Consider the following 25,351-nt stretch of genomic DNA (forward strand, 5'->3'; position numbering starts at 1 on the left):
TTAATGATTAATATCTTTCTTAGTATTGGTCCTCCTCTTTCAATGAAACTTCACTGTCTCTTCCTCTCTCTCTCTCTCTGAACTCCAAATCAAGCCATAATGGCTTCCCTGAGGCTCAATGTCCTGGCTAGTTTCACCAGCCACACTGCTGTGTTTCATAGGAGAAGTGTGACTGCACAGAAACAGTAATGAGCTCTCACTGGGAGCTGGAGGCCTCCTGGCACTGCTAATGGCTCCTCTGGACTGCAGCTGTATCCAGGTTACAACCTGGCCTGGATGACAGGCCCTGAGACACTCAGGCCCAGTAGGGACAAACTCCTCCCAGCCACAGGCAGGCATTATAGGCAGACACCACATCCATAGCAGTGAACTATGTGTTTGGTGTGTGGGTGTTTGAAGTAGGGGAGGAGGAGGAGGACAGAAGATCTGTGGAAGGGGGCAGGAAGCTGTAGAGGATGTCAAGAGATGAGGGGCAATGGCAGAGACGGAGACCGAGACCAAGGAGCAAAGACAGTTGAGGAGATGTGGTTTGGTTATAAACAAAGCAGATAGACCCAATAAACCTGCAGGCTTTCATAGGGCAACAGCTGGCGTTGAGTGAGAGATATGTGTGTGTGTGTGTGTGTGTGTGTGTGTGTGTGTGTGTAAGACACAGAGAGAAATGCCTGTGTGTGTGTGAGACAAAGAAAGAGAGAGAGAGTGCATAGAGTCTGCTTGATTATCTCAACAAAAGAAGAGCTTACATGCACAAACTAGGTACAGAAAATAATAATAGCTTGCCAATAATAACAAGCAAAGGTAAAACCAGGAAATACAACAAACATAAAATGCAAATAAATTTCCATACAAACAAGTTTTAACCTTTAAACCCAATAAACCGTGTGCCAGATACAAGAATCACAAGACAGCAACAACATCATCCTGATGTGCAGGCAAATGTCCAAAACCGACAATCATCAAGACATCAGCAAACTTTGTATTTGATAGGTAATGAAAATAAGAAATACTTCCTTGATCAAATTGTTTTATTCAGCACGATGTGATGGGTAGGCTTGGCGCGTAAGTACAAGGGATGGCAAACGCTGCATCATCACTTATTTTCAAAGCAACCGGTGAAACGGCCATTAGAGCTGAGTCCAAGGAGCTCAAATTGCAATCCCGTTTGTATGCGGCTAAAAGGTTTGTGATGCACGAGGAGTCGAGGTCTACTCCTAATGTTTCATGAATTACTGCTGTGCAATTATGTTGCATTATGACACCCAAAACTCAGCTTTGTGTGTCCAACATCTTCCCTCTACAACAACAACACACACACACACACACACACACACACACACACACACACACACACACACACACACACACACACACACACACACACACACACACACACACACACACACACACACACACACACACACACACACACACACACACACACACACACACACACACCACTCCTGTTGTTGCCCTCTCTGGGAAAGCTCACAGCTTGGCTTCTTTAGCTGCTGTTTTGTCTGGGCTCCATTCAAAATGGTCCCCTCATGACCACGCACATTATGGTGGGGGGCAGGCGGCCCCTGAGTGGACTGAGGCTCCCTGGGTGCAAGCAGTGATTCATGGCACAAGGGTCTGTAAAAGAGCAGCCTCGCCCCACGCTGCAGCTCTTCATGGGGATGAGGAGAGAAGAGGCTGTTTGGCAGTGGGGGTGAATCAAAAGTCTTGACTAGAGGACTGAACCCTGTCGAGACCGTGTGGGCTGAGGGAGACAGGAGGGGGGCGGTCAGTGTTTTCTTGTGTGTGTGCAGAGAGAGCGTGAGTGAGAGCGAAAGCCACGGAAAGACATGGTTGGATAAACCCAAACTAACGCTGGAGTGTGTCTGTTGAATCTACGCTGCTCCCTATCCCGAGGACAATCTCACACTAGCTTTTTAACAATCTTAGCTCCGAGGCAAGTACAAAGTACTAAATGTTTAGGTGTTATCTCTAACACTTCCACAATCTAACAAAGCAGCAGTTTAAAGGGCACTGGGAAAAAGGCACTGTGAGAAACAAAAGAGGGCTCATGAATAAAAGCTGAAAAATGATAGTAGTTGCTTGGATTGATGAAACCCTATTCAGGTTTTGTGACAGGCAGCGAGACACACAAATTCTTTCCCCTCAGGCTAGAGGGTGTAATTTCCCCTTCCACTGTCAGAGGAGCCATGTAAAAAATTATCTATAGCTCAATGACTGACGAAGTAATTCCAAGCAGTAATTTTCTATCTATCCGTCCGTCCGTCCGTCCGTCCGTCCAACTATCTATCTATCTATCCTTCTATCTATCTATCCTTCTATCTATCTATCTATCCTTCTATCTATCTATCTATCTATCTATCTATCTATCTATCTACTATCTATCTATCTATCTATCTATCTATCTATCTATCTATCTATCTATCTATCTATCTATCTATCTATCTATCTATCTATCTATCTATCTATCTATCTATCTATCTATCTATCTATCTATCTATCTATCTATCTATCTATCTATTCTTGCAGATCAAGACACTCAGAATAGAAACACTGGCATGCTGCTCCGTTGTAACACACGGTGGGATGCGGATGGAAATGCTGGCCCCACAGGACACACACACACACACACACACACATAAAGAACGGACTGCTGTGGGGCTGACGCAAGACTATCTCTGTCTCACGTGTCTCTCCCCTACGGCCGCCCGCTGCTCCTGACCTTCGAGATGTTTTTCTCTCTCCTTCTCTCTCTCCCTTTATTCCTCTCTATTTCACACTCACACAACACACACACACACCTCCGATTTCTGTACACCTCCCAGCCACTCAGTATTTTGTCATTAAAAAGCATTGCATTTCAAGCTTGGATCAAGCAGATGGGGCTGCGTAAGCATTGCTGCTCCTTCACGCAGCACCTTGGCTTAAGTACAGATAGTCCACATGCATTACAGCACTCGCGCTTAAACGCAGACACACAAACAGACATGCGAACACACACATGCACACGCACAACCTTCCTGGAACCGGAGAATCAGCCCGGTTGTGGATGGCTGCTTCATATGGGTGCTGTGTTGCTCAGTTGTGTAATGCCTGGTTGTTGTAGTTGAATACCTTAAGACATGCTCTGCAAAACAGGAACGCTAAGCAGCAGACGAGTATATGAGCAAAGGAAGCATCCTTCTTATCCTAATACATTTAGTCGTCCTTTCTGTAGACCAATGGCTCGTGCCTTCTAATGGCAAAATACTAACATTGATACTTGCGTAAAGTTCAATGGGTTCATTCATAACACACAATTACACACACTCTGACACACATGCACACGTGAATCTAATATAATTATATCTCTGTGCCATTAGACACATGTCTCTGTCTCTCTTTCATTTTCTCTCACTCTCAACATTTGCATATTCCTTTGGGTGTTTGAGTTGAGCAGCTCTTTCCTTTTTCCTTCTCTTGTCTTCCAAGCAACAAATGTCAGCTAATTACACCATAGCTGTTTGGATGAGCTCCATTTTTCCCTGTGCTCTGCTGTGCTTGTTCTCTATGGGGCTACAGGACGAGTCAGGCAGCCAAGACACCAGTTCAGAACAGCCAGCTGTGGGGGGTTGAGCTACGAGGCTACACCCTCCCTAGAAATTGATTCCCCAAGAGAGAACTCATCAATACTTATCACAAATGATACAACCAGGGCGCACCAAGCTGCAGGGGATATAATGTTTCATTCACGGCCAGAGATGAAGCAGTAACGGTTACAGCTGATAGAATCAGGTCTAGTAACACACAGAGCTAAAAAGAAGGGGGAAAAAAAGACAGTCGCAGGCGAAACACGAATTTCCCTGAACTCTGCATTCAGTAAAAACCTTCTTATAAAAGATCCCATTTGATCTGGTCACACAGTCACAGGCACAGGGCCATCAAGTCAGGCAGGACAGAAAGTGCAAGTCATTGTCTGTGTGCAACAATAAACTGCCACCTTGGTGTGTGTGTGAAGTGAAGCCTCGAGGACGCAGCCGCGCCCCTGAGTACAGCTTGCTCTTACAAACGGACAGAGTGAGAAAACAGAGTCGGAGATTAAAGCTGCGCATAAACAACACAACAGCAATCCAAGATCCTAACCTACAAGCAGTGTCAGGCACCGTTAACAACCATTTACATTCAGTGTTGGGCCTGAACAGATAGCAAACTCAAAGGCTCTTTATTAGGCGTGTACGTTTCATACAAGTATTCTGATTAGAATGGGAGAAATCTAATTAATTGCTCGATTCACTGAATGAACCCCGAATTTGTAATGTAATCATAACAACTGCTTTTCAAGGAGCTCTTGTTAAATTTAATTGGGGGGAGAAAAAAACATCCTCTTTCACTGAATGAATGAAAATCAAATTAGGCCTGAAACTGGAGGAGTCGGCAAGTTTGTTCTGGCGTGCCATAAAAAAAAGAAAGAAAAAAAAAAAATCAGTAAAAGCAGAAGTGTGTGACAATATATATTCTAGAAAGTCCCGCATCAACTGTTTTGCAACATATATCATGGCCACAGAGTGAAAGAGAGGAGATGTGAAAACTCTTGGCACTCACTGTTAGAGATGTCTTCAGCTCTTTGACATAACTGCTGCAACACCTGGAGAAAAAGCAGAAACAAAAGACCAATGTGGTTCAGGTGTGATATACAATCTGAGTAATAGGAATAGCATGCGTCCCCTGCATTCTTTGAGTCATATGATAGTTAAATAGTTCAAATATATGCAACATCATGATAATGCTGGAAGTTTTTCGTTTGACAGCCTGAAAGGAGGTGAAGCCCGAAAAACTTCCTGGAAATCAAAGTTAAAGTTCCACAGCTTAGTATTTGTGGGTTTCAAACACATCAAACAATAAATACACAGTGACGTCTGAAACACAGCTGTGGCTACACACACACACACACACACTGACACACACACTCACAAAGATATTCACACCCACAAAAAGTCTCTTTCTCCCTGAGCCCTTTCTTGCAAAACCTGTTTGTTAGAAATGGATCTAGACATTGGAGCTTTGAGCGTGAGGATATTTTCCCTAAGCACAAGACAGTTCTTGCAGAGAACCAAGCCTTCCCAGTGTTCTCACGCCCATCGCTCATACATTGTCTCTAAGGCCCTCCTGTGCACTTACAGCCTGAGCCTAATCTAAGCAGCTCACCATAACAGACACCACCCTGCTTTGTATATCACACTACAGCAAGCAAACACGCGCAGATTTTTCCTATTTTCAATTACGCTGACATGGATATGAAAAAAACAATCTCTGAAGACCAGTTTTCAGGCAAAATGTCAGTTAGAACTTATGTCAGCATGAGTTGGTCGTATCAAAATAGAGAACTTACAAACTTCCAGTGCCTTCGTACACATGCACTCAGACACAGGGAGGCAGACTCTTACAGACATTTCCAGACACACCAACACACAAGCAGTGTTACAGCGTGTGTGGGTAGCTATCTAACAAGGTTTTGTTGTCAGTAAACACATCCATCTGGTCACCAGCAACAGAATCAAGCCTGGTGGATGCTTCATCGGCACGGATGTGGTCAGATATTACAATAAAGTACGAGTGTTTTTCAGTTTATAAAGACACACTGTTGTTGTTTTTTTACTGCAGAATTTTAGTCTTTTCTGTCACCTGTTGAAATGACTGCCGTGGTAAGAACAATTGGGTATATTGCAGTTCATGAGCCAAAGTGATCTTGTCTTTCCAGATGCCCTGCAGTCATGTCAAAGTCTGCGGCCCACAATGCAACACACATCTGTCATTACAGCTCAATTTATCATCGAACAGGAATCACCTAGACTGACTGTGTTAATAATAACCGAGCTGATCGAACTGTAATGGTTCCCTTTATGATCTGCACTCTTACACAGACAGACAAACACACACATGCACGCACGCAAACACACACACACACACACACACACGCACACACGCACACACGCACACACGCAGAAGACAAGCGCACACACAAACACTTTGATAACTCATCGCAGTGATAATGATAACAGAAAGCCAGGTAGGCTGAATTCATCTTCAGCTTTTTCATAAAGGCCTATTAGTGGATGATTAAAGGATCTCTGCTGCTCATAGGACTTCAGCACAGAAAATGATTTGCCAGCCATGAGGCAGGTGAATTACACTGGATAAGAAAGCTAGTGCTGTCTGCCATCATTTGCCTGACTGAGAATCAGGCTGTTAGTCTATTAACCCCATTTTACTGTAAGATCTCACCAGTTTAACATCAATAGTAGATGGATAAAATATCAAAATATCACACACACTTCTTTTCTTGAGACTTTACGCCTTTAGGCTTTTTCAGCCGTGAGGGTCTCATAAATCATATCAGCTTCAAAAAAAACATAATTTTCCTTATCAATTCATCTTTTTCCATTCGTTTATAGAATATTTGGAATATGTTAATTATAATATGTTAAAAGATGTAAGACATGCCCAGTGGAATCATTAAAAAGTCCAAGTTAGCATTATCCAATCGCTTGTGGATTTATCATTTACAACAGTTTCTGTCAAGTTTCTGTCGATTAATAAAATGATTTTGATTTAAATAAGATATATAATAACTTCAAAAGCTCTTTAGCCTCAAATAATTTAATAGGAAAAATGATTGAATTATCACATAAGCAAAAAAAATTCACCTTTTCATTAATTTAATGAGAAAGCATCCCTGTAATCGTGTCTCTGAAAGTAACACAAAATTATTTTCATAGCTGATATCAAGGTGAGCCAACAAATTACTGCCCTAAGTTATATTAGTGAATTTATTCCTTTTTGACTAACAATCCGAATGTCAATGTAATAATAGCCATCATTACTTTGTAATTTCCATCTAATTAACTTGAAAGGGGAAAAAAAAAAACAGGAACTGTCTGGAAAGTTATAATTACCTGCATTTACACTCCAGGCATGCTTGCACATGGACAGTGTACAACCTAACTGTTATGACGTCTCTCTGAATTGTCTTGTTTGGTTTCACTAATCTATCCCCGCTGCTTCAGCCAAACAGATGTTGACTTGACTTTAAGATTCATACAGAAGCTCGCAGGCATCTGCACGGGGTTAAATACAAGGGTCACACTCTTGTACCAGCTAGAGAGAAAGAGACAAGGAAGGAAGGAAGGAAGGAAGGAAGGAAAGAAAGAAAGAAAGAAAGAAAGAAAGAAAGAAAGAAAGAAAAGGAAAGGAAAGGAAAGGTCAGACTATGTTTCATGTGAGCCTTTTATTCCTCCAAAAACTGTGTTGGTATTCGAGCACGGAAAACAAGTGTACTCTGAAAACATACATATTGAGATTGGCCTAAAATCCTTTTCTTTTTAATATTTGATGCCTTGTTAGAGGAGCGACACCGGTGAGGTGTTTGTCTCTGTTGTCTCTGCTGATCTCTGGCACACCGGGCCCTGTGGGAGTGAGTTAGTGAGACTTGGCCGCAGACATTTTCCTGAAGCCCCCAGAACAAAACAGGCAAGTCTTGACAGTCTGTCCGCCACCGAGTCGTCACACAATCAGTTGCAGGAAACCAATCCCTAAATAGCAGTGATTCATCTCTTCATCACACACAATGCCAGTGCACAGTGCACAAAGAAGCTCTCTCTTCCCCCTCTCTCTCTGTCTTACCCTATCTGTCTCACCCCCCCACCCCCCCCACCCCCCACCCCCTCAGTGTGGTCTCTCTTGCTGCTTAAAAATAAGTGCTTCTCCTAGCTTTCTTTGCCCTGTGATTTACTGGCAGTGTTTAACTGCAGGGCAGCATCTTTTATCGTTACATGATCTGGGGCTGAAAGCTGACAAAATGGAATCTCTGTGCAAGTACTTTTGTATGTGAGTAAGTGTACGTTCGGGGCAGAGAAGGGAGCGAGCGGAGGAATAAAGAACTTCTGTGAGAAACGTTTGTCTAAGTGCAATTCAAATCCTCCCAGCCTCCCGGTGCTGTGTGTGTGTGTGTGTGTGTGTGTGTGTGTGTGTGTGTGTGTGTGTGTGTGTGTGTGTGTGTGAGAATATATATGTGTGTGTGTGTGTGTGTGTTTGTCATTCCACTAAATGGTTTCTTCCTTGACTTGATGGAGCAAGTGTGATCTCAAGGGAGCGGGTTACACCACACGCTGAAGTAAAGCACTTTGTGACTGGTGAAAAGCTCAGAACATTAGCGCGATCCATTTGTGAAGGGAATATATATGAATACCGGGCGTCATTGTGCGATCCTGTCTTTTTGCCTGTGTATGTGTGTACATGTTTTTGTGTTGCCATGATAACTTTTCTCTAAAATGGCACGGGGCCCATCGCTGCATTGGGCTACCCACTTCCATTTCTTGCTTTTTCTTGGCGAGATAAATCTCCTTCAGACTCCCTCAAACTGTCCTCGCTAGTGACTGTCCACAGTTGGGATTTTGATATCAGTGTCAGTACAGTGAGTACGTGACCAGATCATCACCAGTGGATCATCAAGAGTAGCACACAGGCCTACACAACAGGTCCACCGTATCGTTACAGCCTTGATGATCCATCAAGATGACGCGTGAAGGTCAGAGTAGCCGTGACCAACACAGCTGTCACATCTCCTCCCAGCACCCTCTTGGCTAACTGGCCTTCCAAAACACTCAGCACAAAACACGGCCAACTGGGGAGCACAGGGGCCAGGGCCAACAGAACATGCCTATAACCCAGACTGGGCTCGGATCACGATGTGACTGCACTCCGTACAATCGCACAAGACGTGGTGTATCAGAGCTGCTTTGGTGACACCGCATCTGTGACAAGGAAACCGCTGGGCTACCCCGAAATGGAAAACATTACGAGGTCCATTAGTATTGCCTTTTAAACTTTAATTTAACACCCGATAAAGCCACGGTGTTAAATGACTGCCAGCTCTGTTGTACAAGAGGAGAAGGATACAGTGGAGCTGTGTGGAGAGCAGATGTGAATCCACTTTGATTTCAGTGTGTGTGGAGCTTCTATTAAATGGATCTGCTGTCTCCTTGATCAAGGGAGTCAATAAAGGGCCAGTCCTGTCAAACCCTGAGGGGTAAGTGTGTATGCACATATGTGTCCGTGTGTGTCCGTGTGTGTGATTGTGTGTTATGGACAGATTTTGAAGTACTCTGACAGGTGAGTGATTGAGTACTTTCATTTCCCTCCAGCGACAACAAGACATACGCACACAAACACATGTGTAAAACACACGCACACACATAGACACACACACACACACACACACACACACACACACACACACACACACACACACACACACAGTTGAAGATGGAGAACGAGAGACCAAAAGAGAGAGCTGTTGTTTCCTAAAGGATGCTGCTCCTGCCTGCATGCTTAAATTAGCTCTAAATGTTTGGATTACACACGGGAGCTCTCACAGAGGATTTAGCAGCCATAGCCTCCAGTCCAGGGGGTGTGGCTGTTTCCATCTACATCCACACGCGAACACACACACACACACACACACACACACACACACACACACACACACACGCACACGCACACACGCACACACACGCACACACGCGCACGTCCTTACAGTATTCAGATCACAAATGTAAGTCACTCAAATATAATTCACTGTTCCGGAAACTCCGAACAACCCAACTTCAGTTACATCCATCTAACGTAAAGATGGAGGGACGCTACGACTTTAAAGGCAATACGCAGCTCTAAACGGTCCAAACAGGAACAACACACGCTATTTCATTCATCGGGTTTTTGCTGTGGGGAGAACCAATTTTCTCATTACACTTTTTAAAGAGGCCATTCTTAGCTTCTGTTGGCGGGGGGGAGGATAGGATATGCTAGTAGACGCAGAGACAGCGAGAGACAGGAGGAGAAGAAGAGAAGGGGAATGAGGGAGGTCAGCGCCCCCAGTCTCAGATAAAGGCCCTCTCCCTCCCTTCTGCCTCGGCTTTCGAAGCCCCTGCCAGGATCGAGAGGCGTCTCACGTTACAGCTGTCTCTCAGTGTCATCGTTCAGAAAGAGGGAGCACAAGTGCAAGAGAGAGAGAGACAGAGAGAGAGACAGAGAGTGGGGGGGGGGGGGGCGGTGGAGGGGGAGGGGGTGAGTGGGACAATGCCACAGACTGAGCAGGGCTAGGCTTTCATAGTTGGACAAGAGAAAAACAACAACAGCAGCAGCAGGTTCAACTGGATGAGGAAACCCGTGTGATTTGGCTGCCTGGTAGTGTTTTTGATAAGTACTGTTGATGCAACATACATTTTCACGATAATGTAGAAGCATTTCAAAATCCCTGAAATGTGCTTCGACCTTTTCAAGACAAATTATTTTGAAATGTAGTATGAACTGGAGCTCGTCAGATCATTTCCTCTACACCCACTGGGACCAACTGCCGATTTCCTAACACACACAAAAAAGGGGAAATAATTTTTTTTTTTTAATACCTTGTTTTGTGCAGTGAGAACAGAGAAAGAGAAACACACTGTCCTTTGAGAAAGAGATAACAGTGACTTTAAGAGTGCGTGCTATAGGGCTTCGGCGGATTAGACATCGTTGAGTCGCCACTCTGCACATGAGTATCCTTTCTAACCTTAAAATGCTAAAAACAGCAGCTTGTCCCAGGTCCAGTAATGACTAATCCAATGAATAGTATTTCAGCCTGCAGTGCTAACAAGGTAAGGCCATGTAGGTCAGGTCTGAGTTAAGTTAAATTCAGAGTCACTGCTTACTTCTTTTCTGCAACTTTTTCTGGAGAGAAACAGAGGATACCCCTCGACTTCATAACAACTTCATGAAGAAAAATGAGCTGCATATGCAGATTTTATACACCAAACTATGGCGCTTACACAGCCGACACGGTGACAGTATGTTTTACATAAAACATGGCTCTGAACAAACGCATATAACTATTGCACAGAACAAAACTGCCTTCCTATTTGTTTTCCTCTATCCTTGTCATTTCTCATGGCGTCGCGTAGGAGTTAAATATTTTAAATTCTGGCTTAGCTTGGAGCAGGCTTTGCCAGCGCAGCTAAAATAAAAAGCCTTTGTGGCAGCAGTGACCAGATTTTAAATGCTGAAGAAGATCAATAAATGGGGGCTGTCGAGGCGCAATCTCATGCATTTATGTGTTGTGTTGTGTTGTGTTGTGTGTGTGTGTGTGTGTGTGTGTGTGTGTGTGTGTGCGTCCTCCCTATGCATAAATGCCTGCGTTCTGACAGCAAATGTGCGCGCGTCTTAACACCCACCAAGGCTCACAGCTCTCCTGCCTGCTACGAGCTATTCTATAGTATCATCAAGAACCTCAGTGACCCGGGAGGCGCATCAATAGAGAAACCAATATCATTCCCATTCCAGCATCCGAAACCTTCTTCCTATTTCTTTTTCATTCCCAGTATCCTTTCCCATCTGAGCGCACGGCCAGCAGGGGAGACTTCTAGAGTAATGTGTAAATACAGGCCACCCCGCTCCAGATTGAGAATGTGAAGGTGTGGTAAACATCAAACTAAAAACCAGGTTTTCCAGACATCATTGCCAGCTCCATAATCAAGTTCCTCCTCAAACAAAATGCTGGGAAACCAGATAAGATGAACAAGAATGGGGGGAAAATGAGAGAAAACATTTTGTTTGGCATCCTCAGGAAAACAAAATGCTGTTTTGTTCCAATCCAGCCAAGTTCAGTTAATGTTAGGAGATCCAGGATGTCTTTATTTCATGACGCCAAATAACAGTAATGTGATTTCCTTTCAAGAAAAGAAATGCTTTCATAATTTTGCCATGTTTTTTTGTTTCTTGTCACACTTATGTTTTATAAAAGGCCACATTAAATGGAGGCTTTCAGCTCACAAAAACAGATAACCTTCCTTGATATGTCCTTAACACATGAATGTGTGATAGAAACACAATGAATCATGAGGACCTGTGTGCTTGCTGCTCCATGGCGCCACAAAACATGAATTACATCTGTATTTTCATCTCCTCACTAATGTACAAAACAAAAAACAGCCCTGAAGTGGAAAAATCATCAGGACCTTTTGAGACTTCATTAAAAGAAACTAGCCTGGACTTTCCAAACAAGGCATCTCTTTGGAGGGGAAAATCAACCTTTTCACCTTGCTGGTGGAAAAACAGGCATCCCAACGAGACAGAGCATGCACAAACAACCTTGACTTTCATCAAGGAAATTCTCACATTGAATGATAAATAGAGGCCCAGGGGACGAACGGCAAAGAAGCAGCTTATCGCCTTTCCCTCCCAAATTTGGCCGCTCTGTCTTCTGTCTCCTGAAAGTCAACACGGGGTGACCCACTTGCACTTTACACTGCCTTTTGTTTGGTAATTAATCCGCCATATGTAATCCACACAGAAATGTAGAGAAAACTGAAATTCATGTTGATTTGTTTAGTCTTAATTAACAGTTGAGATTGTTTACTCGTTCCTACAACAGGAGGCAGATCTCATTAGCTTAGTTTCTTAAAATGCAGATTCACTTATCACCACACAGATGGATGCCGACAACTCTGGTCCAAAGTAGCCGCAATATTTGAAAAGACTCACGTTAAAAGCAGACATCACCAAGCATGCACTTTAGACAATTATTTGTGTCCCCTGATGATTATCAGGACATTCAGTGAGCATGCAGTGTTACCAAAATAGCAAGGTAACATAAGGTTAGGTAGATCATCTGAGAGCTAACCAACTTTCCAGCTGAGAAGACATTAACCTGCGAGGCCTTGTACACGCGTATCAATAAGTGAGCTGCCTGCCTGGACCTGTAACACACAGCACAACACAGCAGAGAAAAACAGACACAAGCAGCGCCGATTTGATCTGTAACAATAAGACGCATTATCAATCTAATACCCAGAAGCTTTTAGGGCTTTTGCAAAAACGCAGCTTCTTCTCAAAGGACCATTAGCCCTTATAGGATTAATGTCTACTTTAAAAAAAACATCTGTTAAAGTCCTCCGTTAGTTCTTACATTATTTCCTTTTCTCAATACTGTTTTCTGGTGTGTGTGCTTAAAAATTTATATGGAAACAACTGATGGATGAGTATGTTTAAGGAAATATGACCAGCACTCTTGTCTACCATTGGTTCTTGAATCATTTGGTAAGCAGTGGGCAGACCTCTACTTCCCCTCTAAATTTCACAGCTCTGTGTCAGCGCTAACATGCAGAGATTTGACAGGGCTCCCAGATGGCCATTATTATCAAAAGATTGTTTGTAGGTCTTATTAATCCCTGACTAAATAGAACAGACTGACATCGGTGGCATGACATATTTAGGCTGGGATTTATTCAGACTCACTCTTGAGCACTTTACATGGACCATAAAAAGTATAATTTACATACATCTGCATGTATATGGTAATACACAAGTTTTAATTTTCTGTTATCAATTGAACCTTCTGCTATTGTGACTACAAAAAAAAAAAAGCATCAGCCATATGAAATATCTTGTCACATCGAAAATATAAAACATACTCTAACCCCATCAGCAATAGGTTTTAATCAGCAACAAGGTCAACTGGTGAATATGGAAATCATTTAAAAAAAAAAAAAAAAAATCAAATAGCTGATCATTTCTATGTTCATTTTGACAAAAGGGACAACAGTATGGATGTATAATTTCCATATTGGCTGTAGTGATGCAAACGCAGCATGATTTAAAGCATAACACCACGGTTTTAAGTTCCTGCGACAAGTCACAGGTATGGGCACACAGTTGTTTCAGTACAGGACTTACTTTGCTCTTAAATTGTTCAACCTTAGCAGAACCCCTGAATGTCAACACCACCACAGTTGCCACAAGTAGAAAAAAGTTTGGGGTTATTATGGAAACTGAGCTGTACTCAAGCATAACTAAAGCTTTGAGAAACACAAGAAAAGTAGTGTGTTAGATTTGTCCATCCAAGAAACGCTCGAGAATTGGCGCATTTAAGAGAAAAATCTAAAATACATTAAAGTGCACACTTATGCATGTGACCTATACATTGGTCATATTTTTGATCGCAAAACAATGTGATCCTCTGACACATATTTAAGCAAGCCAGCCTCATACCGATGACTTGATTATTATATCATGCAAACCTAATAAATCTCACTTCACTTCATTTTCAAAAGAACACAAACTATGGGTTTCCTCCAGAAAAGAAGATAGACCCATATTCAATATTAAAGGATTATAAAGAATATAGTCTTGTGTGCACATGGGATTGTCTTCTCAAAAGCTGTCCAAGTTCTGTCAGATTCAGCACCCCCAGACACAGAGCTCGTGAACCTAATTTCACCTAATCAGCTTAGTCAATAGCAACCGTTTGCTGTGACTTTGGTAGACATGCAAATAGGGCTTAACTATGTCTATCCTTAATTCCTGAATGTTCAAGTCAAGCGGAAGTCCTCCTTTATCTCTTCAAAAACAACAGTTCCAATTTTAGCAAAAGCAGGAGAAGCAGAGAGAAAGAGAGAGAGAGAGAGAGAGAGAGAGAAAGAGAAAGAAAGAGAGAGAGAGAGAGAGAGAGAGAATAAAACTCCAGTGGAGTTGACTTTTTTTTTTTTTCTTGGCCTGGCAAGGAGAGACATCTCTGATTTGAGTGTGCTTGAGGTAGCACAGTGTGCTTTCATTTCAAACCAACATGGCAAACAAACTCTGACAGATTTGTTCCCCTTTTTTCACTTTTGCTCTTGCTCACTCTTAAATTATAGGAAAACACACTGCACAAATATATTAGCACTTCTTGTCAGTTTGTATGTTCAGCTGCGGCACTTGCACACGCACACACACACACACACACACACACACACAGTGCCCGAACAAATACACGCATATTCAAATGCACAAAATGACTAACAATAGACAGTTGTAATGGTGATAGAAAATAGAAAACTGGGAGACACTGTTCCGTTTCAATTCACTGATACCACTAATGGCTTCTTAGCAGCTCCATGAAATCAAGCAGCTGTCATGTCGATGCATCAGCAGTGAGAGGAGGGAGAGCCATCCCCATAAGGACAGAGGCACCGCGCCTTCATGTTTGGCTAAACATCTGCTCCTCTGCACTCCTGCTTTGCAGCAATAAACGGGCAAACAAAAGAGGTGGGAGGTGAAATGATCAGATTTTCCATTTCAAAGCATTTGTTCAGTTTGTTTTCTTTTCCCCTCCTCTTTTGTGAACTGCTTACAGGACATGGGGGGGAAGAAAGTGAGCGATCAAGTTTGAACTGTGCTAAGGAAAGAGCATATTCATGAGCTAAAACGACACCTTTTTGTAATATGGTTAACAGGAATGCATCGTTTTCCTATTCTGCGAAGCATCTCCTGTGTAAACTGTTGGCATAAGTCAGGGGCGATCCAAAACATGTGCAGATGCATAACATTTTTAACTCTTCAATCTGGCAAATCCATCTTTCATGCATTGATTCAACTTCACTCAAACAACAGTCCACCAGGGCAACAACCTTTTTACTATTTCATTATTTCCAACAACTTTATTCTAAGAATATCTAATCACTGTTATCTGTCAGTGACATTCAGTTAAATTCCATTATGACTGTTCTTCCCTTAATAGGATTCATGGTAATTAGGCCTAACATGAGTCCTTTCCTTTCTTCCTTCCCTCCTCCTTCCTTCATTCATTCATGTTTGGTTGCCGCACTGAATAAAACTACTCACGTTAATAGCTGCAAATAGCACAAATACGTTTGATTCACTGTGACTGGCTCAAAATACCACCATGCACACCTGTCTCTGTAAAAAAAAAAAAAAAAAATCCCTCATCGTGACATATAAAAAGCACGTCACTATATTTGCCTTTTAAAGCAAACGTCTCGAACACAAACACAAACTATTTCCTCTTTTGAGATTAAAAAAAACTGCCATCAAATGCTCGCTCACAAACTTCAAATTTCTTTCTAAAAGCCGCAGACGGGACGCGATCTCCGGCTCATTTTTTTTTTTTTTTCTCTCTAAAACTTTGGTAAAACTTGAGAAAGAAAAACAACAACAACAACAACACAACAACCCGTGGATCCATTTCCTTTTAAAGTGTGTGTTTGTGTGTCTGTGAGTGTTAGAGAGAGAGAGAGAGAGGAAAGGTAGCTTGAGGGACGAATTTAAAATAACCAAGATGGCGAGTGGCTTGTTGTTTTGGAAGGGGGCAGAAAAAAATGGAGGATATTGTAATATACACAAAGGGATAAATTTCAACAACTCGGCCAGGCGGCGGCGGCTTGCTTGCTTGCTTGCTTGCTGCTAGCTTGCCTCGCATGCCTCTCGGTTTGAGGAAGCGACCGCGATAGCAGCTCCCCGGCGGCGGCAGCAGCAGCAGCAGCAGGCTGGCCAGCAACACGAAGAAAAAAAAAACAACCCAGCTCAGACCCGCTGTGGAAAAAGAAATGAATATTATACGTCCAAGTTAATCCAAACCGAAGGGGATATTTATGTATTTGTCACTAATTGTTTTATTTAGGCGTCGAGGGACTGTTAAACTGGATGGCTTTTAACGGACGGACAGCGAGGACCAACGGCAGTCCAGCGCCTCGTAGTTAGTTCCCCCCCCACACACACAACCCCCCTCTTAGGTTGACGGTTACAACATCCAGCACCAAATACGCAACCAAAACCGACATTTACACGGTTGATAAAAAAAAAAAAAAAAAAAAAAAAAGCAAAACGGACGACACCGCGACACCTTTTTTTTTTAAAAAGTTTAATTTCTCCACGATTAAAACAAAACAAGTTATTAAATACGACCGTCTGAGTGCGAGAGAGAAAGCGAGAAGGGACACAAAGACGATTCCCACTATCAGGTCACTGCTCCGAAGAAGGAGGAAAAATAAAAAATAAAAAAAAAACCCCACTTCGTTTTTTCCACATTAAAGAGAACAAACTTTAACCAAATGTGGCCAGCGACCACCGGACAAACAAACCCGACTGGGCGAAATTACATCGCAGCAAGAAAACAAGAAACTATCTATAGAGCAGTTTTACACAAGCTTGAAAAAAGCCAAGAAACTCGAAACGAAGCCAGCAGCTCATCGCTTGTTCTGCGATGAGGCGAAAACAGCGTCAGAGAAATAAAAAAAATAAAAAAAAAAACACTTACCTTTTTTTAGTTTCGACACTTTACTTATTTCCAACGTGGGCTTTTAGCTCAACTAACACTTCGGCTCGGTCTTCTTCTCGCCTCTTTTTTTTTCCTTGGTCGGTTATGAAAAGAGGTCGGGGACGAATGATAAAGAAGGGAATTGGGCAGTAATTGAGTCTCGGTGTGTGAGTGAGTGTGTGTGTGTGTGTGTGTGTGTGTGTGTGTGTGTGTTAGTTACTAACAGCAGATTGAAGGAGACTCTTCTCAAGGTTTATTCAGCTCCACTTCAAGGAACCGACCTGACGTCAGCTCACTACTGCCACACAAAGAAAACTTATTATTTGTGCAGCGGCCGTAGTAAAGCAAGGATACTGTAATTGACCGTTATTACTTTAAATGCGACATTGTCAGGCAGCGTTGCACGAGCACACACTGGCTGTAGGGATGTAGCGCTAACTTTTATTTATCGTGTCATTAGTGGCATCGTGTCTTGTCGTGTAAACAAAACACCATACCGAAACAGAAACGGCCGTCGTTTTATTTAAATGCGCCCGTTAATGTCACAACTTTTATACAACTTTGATCATTTTAATTCATTATTAGAATGTCCGTTATAGTTTACATTTATGCTTTTTTTTTTCCTTTCATATATATATATATATATATGTGTATATATATATATATATATATATATATATATATATATATATATATACACATATATACACATCAAATCGTGCATACATGCAAAGATTTTGCAGGTTGCAAAAAAGGGAAAACAAAGTTGTACAATCCTCTGCACGTATGACACGACACTTAATTATGTTTTCTTAATGAATTTATTTTTAGGGGTGCTATACACGTTAATGCAAGTTGCATTCGTTGTTTAAAAAAAAACCTGGAAAACCAGAAATTTGCCTTTTGTGCGTGTTGATTAAGTTAAAAGATTTTTTTTTTTTTTAAATAACCAAAATAGTTGTTGATTAATTAATCAACCAATCAATTATTTGACTAATCCTATTTGGCTGTACTTGAAACTGAAGGTTGGAGTGATGTTGGATTGAATGAAATGTAATCTACACATTAGTTGTGCTATTATTTAATAAGTTAAAAATCTATCTGTCTGTCTGTCTGTCTGTCTGTCTGTCTGTCTATCTGTCTATCTATCTATCTATCTATCTATCTATCTATCTATCTATCTATCTATCTATCTATCTATCTGTCTCACATGGTACTGACTAATAGTTGACCAAACGATCGCTCAGCGGATGAGAGGGTACATGATCAAACAAATACAAATCAGTTTTACACAGGATCTAAATTAGATGACATTTGTGAAACAAAAACAGAAATGGGACAGCTCTTCCTCGGGATAGGATCAATACATTGCCTGGCAAAGACAGCCATCTGTGCCTAATTGTATGCTTTACCGTCCTCTTCTGAACACACAATAAGCAACAGGCTGAGCGCAGGCCCTCTGACCCAGACTGGGTTTCCAGACGGGGAAGATTATTTCATTCAACTGGAAAACAACAAGGGGGAGGGGGGGGAAGGGTGGTGGGGAGTTTTTTTTTTTTTTTTGTTTGCAGATGGAGTGGGCAACTGTTCTTATATGCCCCACCCTGATGAGGATGAGGATGGGTCACAGAGCCACAGCCAACTGGTGTGTCTCTCTGCTGCGTCACACCACCACTGGTTGTATGCATTTTAACAGGTATTACCCTGGATTAACAAACTGTTCACTGCTAGTTTACAGACACCTCATCAATCACACGCAAACAATGAACTCATTGTTAGCAGAGTGATGGAGTGTTGGTTTACGGGCACATTCATATTAATGCTTCATAAACATTATAAATGACCATAAATGCATCCTGATTTCTCTCTCTCTTTCTCTCTCCCCTCGCCCTCTGCTGTTATGTCACAACATCCGAGAGTGTCACCTTAACGTTTTTGATGCAAGAGTTGCAGCGATATTACTCAGACGTCAGTCATATTTATGTATTAAAAAAAAAACGAAAGAAAAAGGAAAAAGGTGGTGGTGGCGGCGGCGGCGGCGGTGGTGGGGGGTCTGATAAAACATTCATGATCACCGGAGTTTGGAGGCTGGACGCAGAAGCCCTTATTCAGCGTGTGGCGTGCAGTTAAAGCCATTTTATAAGCTTGCTCTCCATGTTCTTTGGTCATTGATTTTTCTCCCTGCCCCTTTCCATTACCTGTTGAGATGGGGGAGGGGGAGGGGGGAGGGGTTGTTCTTCTTCAAACACACACAGACAGAGATACACACACACACACACACACACATGCACAATCCTCTCTATCTTTCTCTCTAGCCACTGGCACCCTGGTGTATTTCTCCATCTCCTCCGCCTCTTGTAGCAGGAATGACAGGCCATGAGGAATGACAGTGGCTGTGTTTGTCATACAGTAGCAGCAAGAAGCAAGGATTTTTAATTGCATTGGAGAATCTTCATTAAGGAGAGCACATGGGGGCGGGAACGGGGGGGGGGGGGGGAGAGGGCTGCGTGGGGCGGCGTCGGGGGGCACTCTGAGCATCGTCATTAGGAGTAGGCGCTGGATGCATAGAAGGGTGGGCCCTCTTTGCATGCACACTGAGAATGCCTGCCGTACCTCGGTCATTTGTAACATAATAAGTGCCAGCACAATGACTGCAATGCGAGAAAGCACACCACAGGGAAGGGAAGGGGGGAAGGGAGACAGCATGTCTGTCTAAAAGAGGGACTTTTTTTTGTCTTGATTAGAAAGTATAATGAGCCACTAAAGAAACAGGAAAAAAAAAAAAAAAAAAAAAAAAAAAAAAGAAGGATCTCTCCTGAGACTGATGGAAAACAAATTAATCTGGTGATTTAAATTTAATTATTATTTTTCTATTAGTCCACCATGCAAAGACAGGGACAGCCATCAGAAGCGAGGAGCTGTGCTTGCATTTATTGATTTTTGCCCAGACACATTCAGGGAATACAGATTCATCTGCTCTCTTCCCCACACAATCCACTATGTGGGATTCCATTAACACGGGAAGCTTCCAGCAACTCTGAGATGTTTAATTTGAACACCATAAATGGAGCTTAAAATAGTGTTCACACACAAGAAAAGTGGCCTAAGGATGTCTTTTTATGCAATTGAATTAGTCCTCACTTATTGTTGTGTGCTACATAATAAGTATTAAATAAACACCCAATAAATTAAATTAAGACAATGTTCTGCTATATAAAGCGAATCAAGCGCCATTGTTCCTCTCTGCCTCCAACATCATACACTGATAGTTGAGTTTAATTTAATCTTTTGTTTTGCATTAATGTAGTAACCCTGCAACCGGACTGTAATTATTCTCCCCATCCATGTAGTATCTTCTCTTTGTTGCATCCTTTCAATAGATCAGTAGTCGTGAACACAGTGCCTTGTGAGATCTAATGATTTGAAAAGTCAATGATTTGAGCTGCCTGTGTGATTAAAGCACAGGAGACCAATTTGCGGCAGCTATATGTAGAATATTGGTGTGCCTCAAGTAATGCTCATATTCTCTCGCTGACATAAAATTCAGCAATTATGCCAGATGAACGCTGGTATTGATTGGTATCCTACTATTCCTCGCTGAAAACAGGTTCATCACAGATATTCTGAAAGCCTAACAACGCCTAATGGCATATGGGGATCCATGTGACAGTGATATATGCATTAATCCGTGACCTTCAACCCCGGAGACATCAACAGTCAGCAGGTTAAAGGACGTTACAAGTGTTTTTGTGACATCATTGTTTTTAATCCATCGTAATGATCCACTGCCAGCTCCTGAAAATCTTTTCAGCAAATGCTTACCGAACTAACTAGATAAAAAGTGATTTCAAAAGATCAACCGAATAATGTTTTCCGTGCGAGGTTGACTAATAAACCCCCGCATTGTCTAAATGAGTGCACTCGGAGCATGTTTATTGTGGTGGATGTAACTGAGCAGAACCCTCTGTTGCATGATGTAATACACAGAAGGGAGAAATCATCATAATAGCAGAGTAGTAGAGTGACTCATTCGTTGATGAGGTACATTCAGACTGTCATTCAGTGAGGAGATGCAGTCTGTGTGCACATGCTGTCAGTGTGACCGATAGAGAGATGGAGAGAGAGATGGAAAGAGAGAAGGAGGGAGAGAAGGAGAGAGGGAGGCAGCATTAGTATGTTCCTTTTCTGGGAATGAGGAGTCATTTGTGCCTGGGAAGTGGAGAAACAACTCTCAGCCCCACAGTGATGCATCCCTCCATGAAGAATGAGATCACAAGCAAATGTCACCCCAACCTGAGCAAAGCCAAATGACCTTGAATCAAATAAAAACATCTTTACCCACGTCAGTGTGTACACACACCACACAAAATGTCAGCACATTTTCCATTTGCTAAATCTGCGCCTAAGTGCAGGGGTTTAGCCAAGGTAAATCAACCTAGTATTTTCCTTCAAGTCCACACGAGTATCACCCCGGAGGAAACCTACTGGTAAATACAGTTAACTGTGCACTTAGTTTTCTAATCTAATCAACTTAAAATAAAGTGGCATGAAATGTCCCCACTTGTTCAAGCCCAATAATGACACAAAGGAAGGGAGAAAGAAAGAGAGAAAGAAACAGACAGATGTGCACAGAGACTGGCATTACTTTCATTCTGTGATGGTACAATTTCACTTGTTTTCTGCATTTAGTGACAGATGAAGCTGAGGGGATTTTTCAAGGGAAATGACTTTCACAGTTGAAGGAATTTCAAGCTTCAGCGCATTACTTTATCATAGTTTACATATTACTAGGGTTTGATTTCTGTCCACAGCAGATATATCTTGACAGAGGAGTATACAATGATAGATAAGTGACTGTTGTACTCAGTGTTCTACTATCATAACTGAAGATTAGCTATTTTTCTCTGTTTTTTGACCCACATATAAAGCCTGATATTAGTTGGTGGTAACACAGTTTGTCATGTGTTTAATTTTCTTACTGCAGAGTTTACACAGCCTATTCGATATACTGTATGCACACAAACATTACTTAAATAATGTATGGTAAAAAAAAATTGAACATTATTATAATTCTATGGGGACCTAGACCGACTTATTAAGTCACTCACTAGTGATTTGTAATGCAAAGGTAAGGCTACCTTTCATGAAATTCCACTCAAATGCTAATCCGCAGGAGGCTCTCATCTCATATTGACAGACATCATTGTTGGCAAAATCCGGCTTCAGGAGATTTAACAGCGTTCAGTTTCTGCAGGCAGAATGCTTTGTTTTTTTCTTTTCAAGCAGTGACTTTGACAAGTTTGATTTGGCGGAGTTCCCTGAAAATTTGGATCAAAGCAAAGGAAAGGAATACAGCTATTTACCCAGCACAGTGCAGAAAGTGGAACTTGTAACTAATCTGAAATTAGCTATGCTTTGTGCTACATGATCAGCATTTAGTGCGAACAACTTTATTGGGACAAACCAAACGTGTGAGGGAGAATTTAGCACTTTCATTCAATGAACTTTCAATGTGCACAGGGACTAGTTTGTGAATAGTTTTGTAGATAAAAGTAATAAGGACATTTAGCAATTTTTGGATATGTAGTGTGACGCTGACTCACTCTACAGTAACCTGTACTGGAATTCAGAATTGCAAGAGTCATGCTGAAACTGCTGACCATCTAAGATTTTTTTTTTCTTTTCATTGTGAGAGTGTCTGCTGAAGAAATTCCAGTTTTTATTAAAAGAGAAACTTTCCTAAATCTTTTCGTTTATTTTACACTAAAATGTAATTTGGTAAGATAAAAATGTGTCACGTGAATTAAAAATGCAGTAAGTGTTTGTGAGGTGGGGTTACTGGTTGCGTTCAAGATTTATAAGAAAACTATGTATTTACCTTTAAATGTCTCTGTTCAACTATATGTCGGAAAGATATTGCACTACTTTCATATAAAAAATACAATTGTTGTCTGTGGCTGCAGAACGATATTGAACTGAGATTATTATGTTTCATGCCTAAATCAGTATATGAGCCGCCTGAAACATGAGTAGCACCCCCACATGACCACATGTGTAGAACATCTTAACATAAGATACCTCTGTGTATGTTGATGTGGATACCATAATAAAACCTTTGAGAGTATACAGTATATTTGCGTGCAAGGTAAATTAAGCTCTGGTTTGTCCCCCATGTTGATTCCCAGAGCTATTTGTCACCTCTCTTATATGGAAATACATTGAATCGAAATACAATCTACGGTCTAATTATAGAAGTCTCATTTAAATGCAGAAAAAATGTCCACGCATACCATATGAGCTATTTTCAGATAGTGTGTGTCAAGGCCATCAAAAAGCCATCTATTGAAGAAGCTTTCATATTCATTTTCGAGGTGTGTTTGAACTGAGTAGAAGCCTTAAGAGCTAATCGAAAATGTATGAAAAAAAAAAAAGGCACCCCCACCCTGCAGACATAATGTCCACATACATATTGCTAGTCAGCATCAGTATTCTCGTTAATCAGCAAATGCATAAAATACAAAAGTGTCTGGAACATTGGGTTATGCTATTAGTGTTTTGAGGCATATGACTTCCTCTATTGTGAGGTCATGTTTTTTTTGTTTTTATTAAATCTCATTCTAAAGTAGTTCAAAAAGCATGTGACATTTTCACTAAAAATGTAGGTTTTTCAAGCCAGAGATGAATGAACCAGACTTTTTTTTGTTCTTTTTTTTTTTTTCATGCAAAGGCCTTTGGTAATTTTGGTCCGTTCTTAATGTCCATGAAAGTTCAATATGAATATATAAGTAAAACAATAAGTGAAATGACAAATATTTATGCTTTTGTTTAAAAAAAATAGGTGAAATTTTGATTATTTTAATGCTCTTACTAAAACCTGCACATTAGTATTTTAAACATACAACAAATAAAACAGATGTATTGAAATCGTCAAATATTTGGAGTACATTCTATACTAGTTTTAAAAGATATTTCTCTGTAAGAAAATCTTTAAGGCCTCAGAGTAATACCAGATTGGTTTATTTGCATCATGCACTAACATTTGTCCCCACTCGTACAAAACTAAGACTTTCTATTTCTTCATTGTGCCCACCAGCCTGCTTAAATCCACAACTTTCCTTCAGCTCGCTATTGATGTTTTGAAATTAAAACATGAAAAGTAAACGTAAAAAGAGTAAAAAACAAAAACAAAATATCCGAGAATTTCTATTATTATTGGTCACAATAACAAAATCAGAGAGTAACCTTTTGTAAATGGTATGGTGTCTTGAATCCTCATGGAAATAGATATTTCTTCATGGAAGACAGGTGCACTGGGCACTTCAACAATTACATCAGTACTGCAGCATAGTTTATAAAAACGATAAGACAATTATACAATACTTTCTCTCAGTCTCCAAGCGACAAAGATTTAAAATAAAAGTTAATAACATCTGTCAGTCAGGTTGTCACACCTGCACGTCTGAAAGTTTTATTAGGAATAATAGCTGCTAAATGAACCCCTTAATATATAGTGGTGTCAAAACGAGCACTGTCTCTTGGAAATTAAAAGTCAGGTTTGGTGTACAATTATTATCCACTTTAAAATTACAATATAAAGTCAAAACTCTTTATATATCAATTCAAACGCTGAGGATTACCAATTTATACTAAATACACACTTACACAACTGTTCACTCGAAATACTCTCAGTGAGTGTGTTTCTGCTAAATAAATTATTCAACAGACAAGTTCACACTGAACAGGTGTTGGGAGGACGAGTGATGAGTTGCTGAATAACAATATATGAATAATAAAGGTTTGACGTTAATACAGGTAAAGCGGGAAATGCATGCATGTGTGGGACAGATACAAGTCCATGTTTGACCATTAAAAAGGACGAGATATCGGATAAATAATGAATCACAATGCTTGGTCAAGGAAATGAAAGTAAAACTAACTAAAACAACAGGACAATGAGGTTAAGAGCACGTCCTCAATCCTTCGTCAAACTGCTCAGATTCTGTATTTGTTGACAAGCATCTGCACTTAGACTTAGGTGGGCCTGTGGGGGTGGTCTTAAGACGGTTTTAGGACTGATGAAAACAGGCTCTGTGTTAATTAACACTGGCAGGCCACTGTTCCTCCTGGCAGTGTGCAGGCAGACATTCTGGCCTGCCCTCAGTGACGCCTGGTCAAAAATAGGGCACTACACAGCACAGTAATGATCACAATGGTGACATCATCTTTGCCTTC

At 41.3% G+C, this 25,351-nt stretch overlaps 1 protein-coding gene across 17 annotated transcripts in view; it reads right to left on the minus strand.

Annotated features, from left to right (window-relative positions):
• The window catches only part of baz2ba (bromodomain adjacent to zinc finger domain, 2Ba), a 68,049-nt gene extending 50,708 nt beyond the window's left edge, over positions 1–17,341 (minus strand). For 15 of the 17 annotated variants that reach the window (XM_069174564.1, XM_069174560.1, XM_069174563.1 and 12 more), the window contains exons 1-2: positions 6,948–6,968; positions 4,597–4,639 (exon numbers count right to left, since the gene is read on the minus strand). In XM_069174564.1, coding sequence (XP_069030665.1) covers positions 4,597–4,639; positions 6,948–6,953 — 49 coding nt within the window. In that variant the 5' untranslated portion in view covers positions 6,954–6,968. Of the gene's footprint in view, positions 1–4,596; positions 4,640–6,947; positions 6,969–17,119 lie in introns of those variants that run through there. The other 2 variants (XM_069174553.1, XM_069174554.1) reach the window with 2 other exon arrangements.
• Positions 17,342–25,351: the final 8,010 nt, after the last annotated feature.

The sequence above is a fragment of the Embiotoca jacksoni genome, unplaced genomic scaffold, assembly GCF_022577435.1.
Source record: "Embiotoca jacksoni isolate LCO1_2020_lvr unplaced genomic scaffold, fEmbJac1.0.p SCAF_6, whole genome shotgun sequence".
NCBI classification, from domain to species: Eukaryota; Metazoa; Chordata; class Actinopteri; family Embiotocidae; genus Embiotoca; species Embiotoca jacksoni.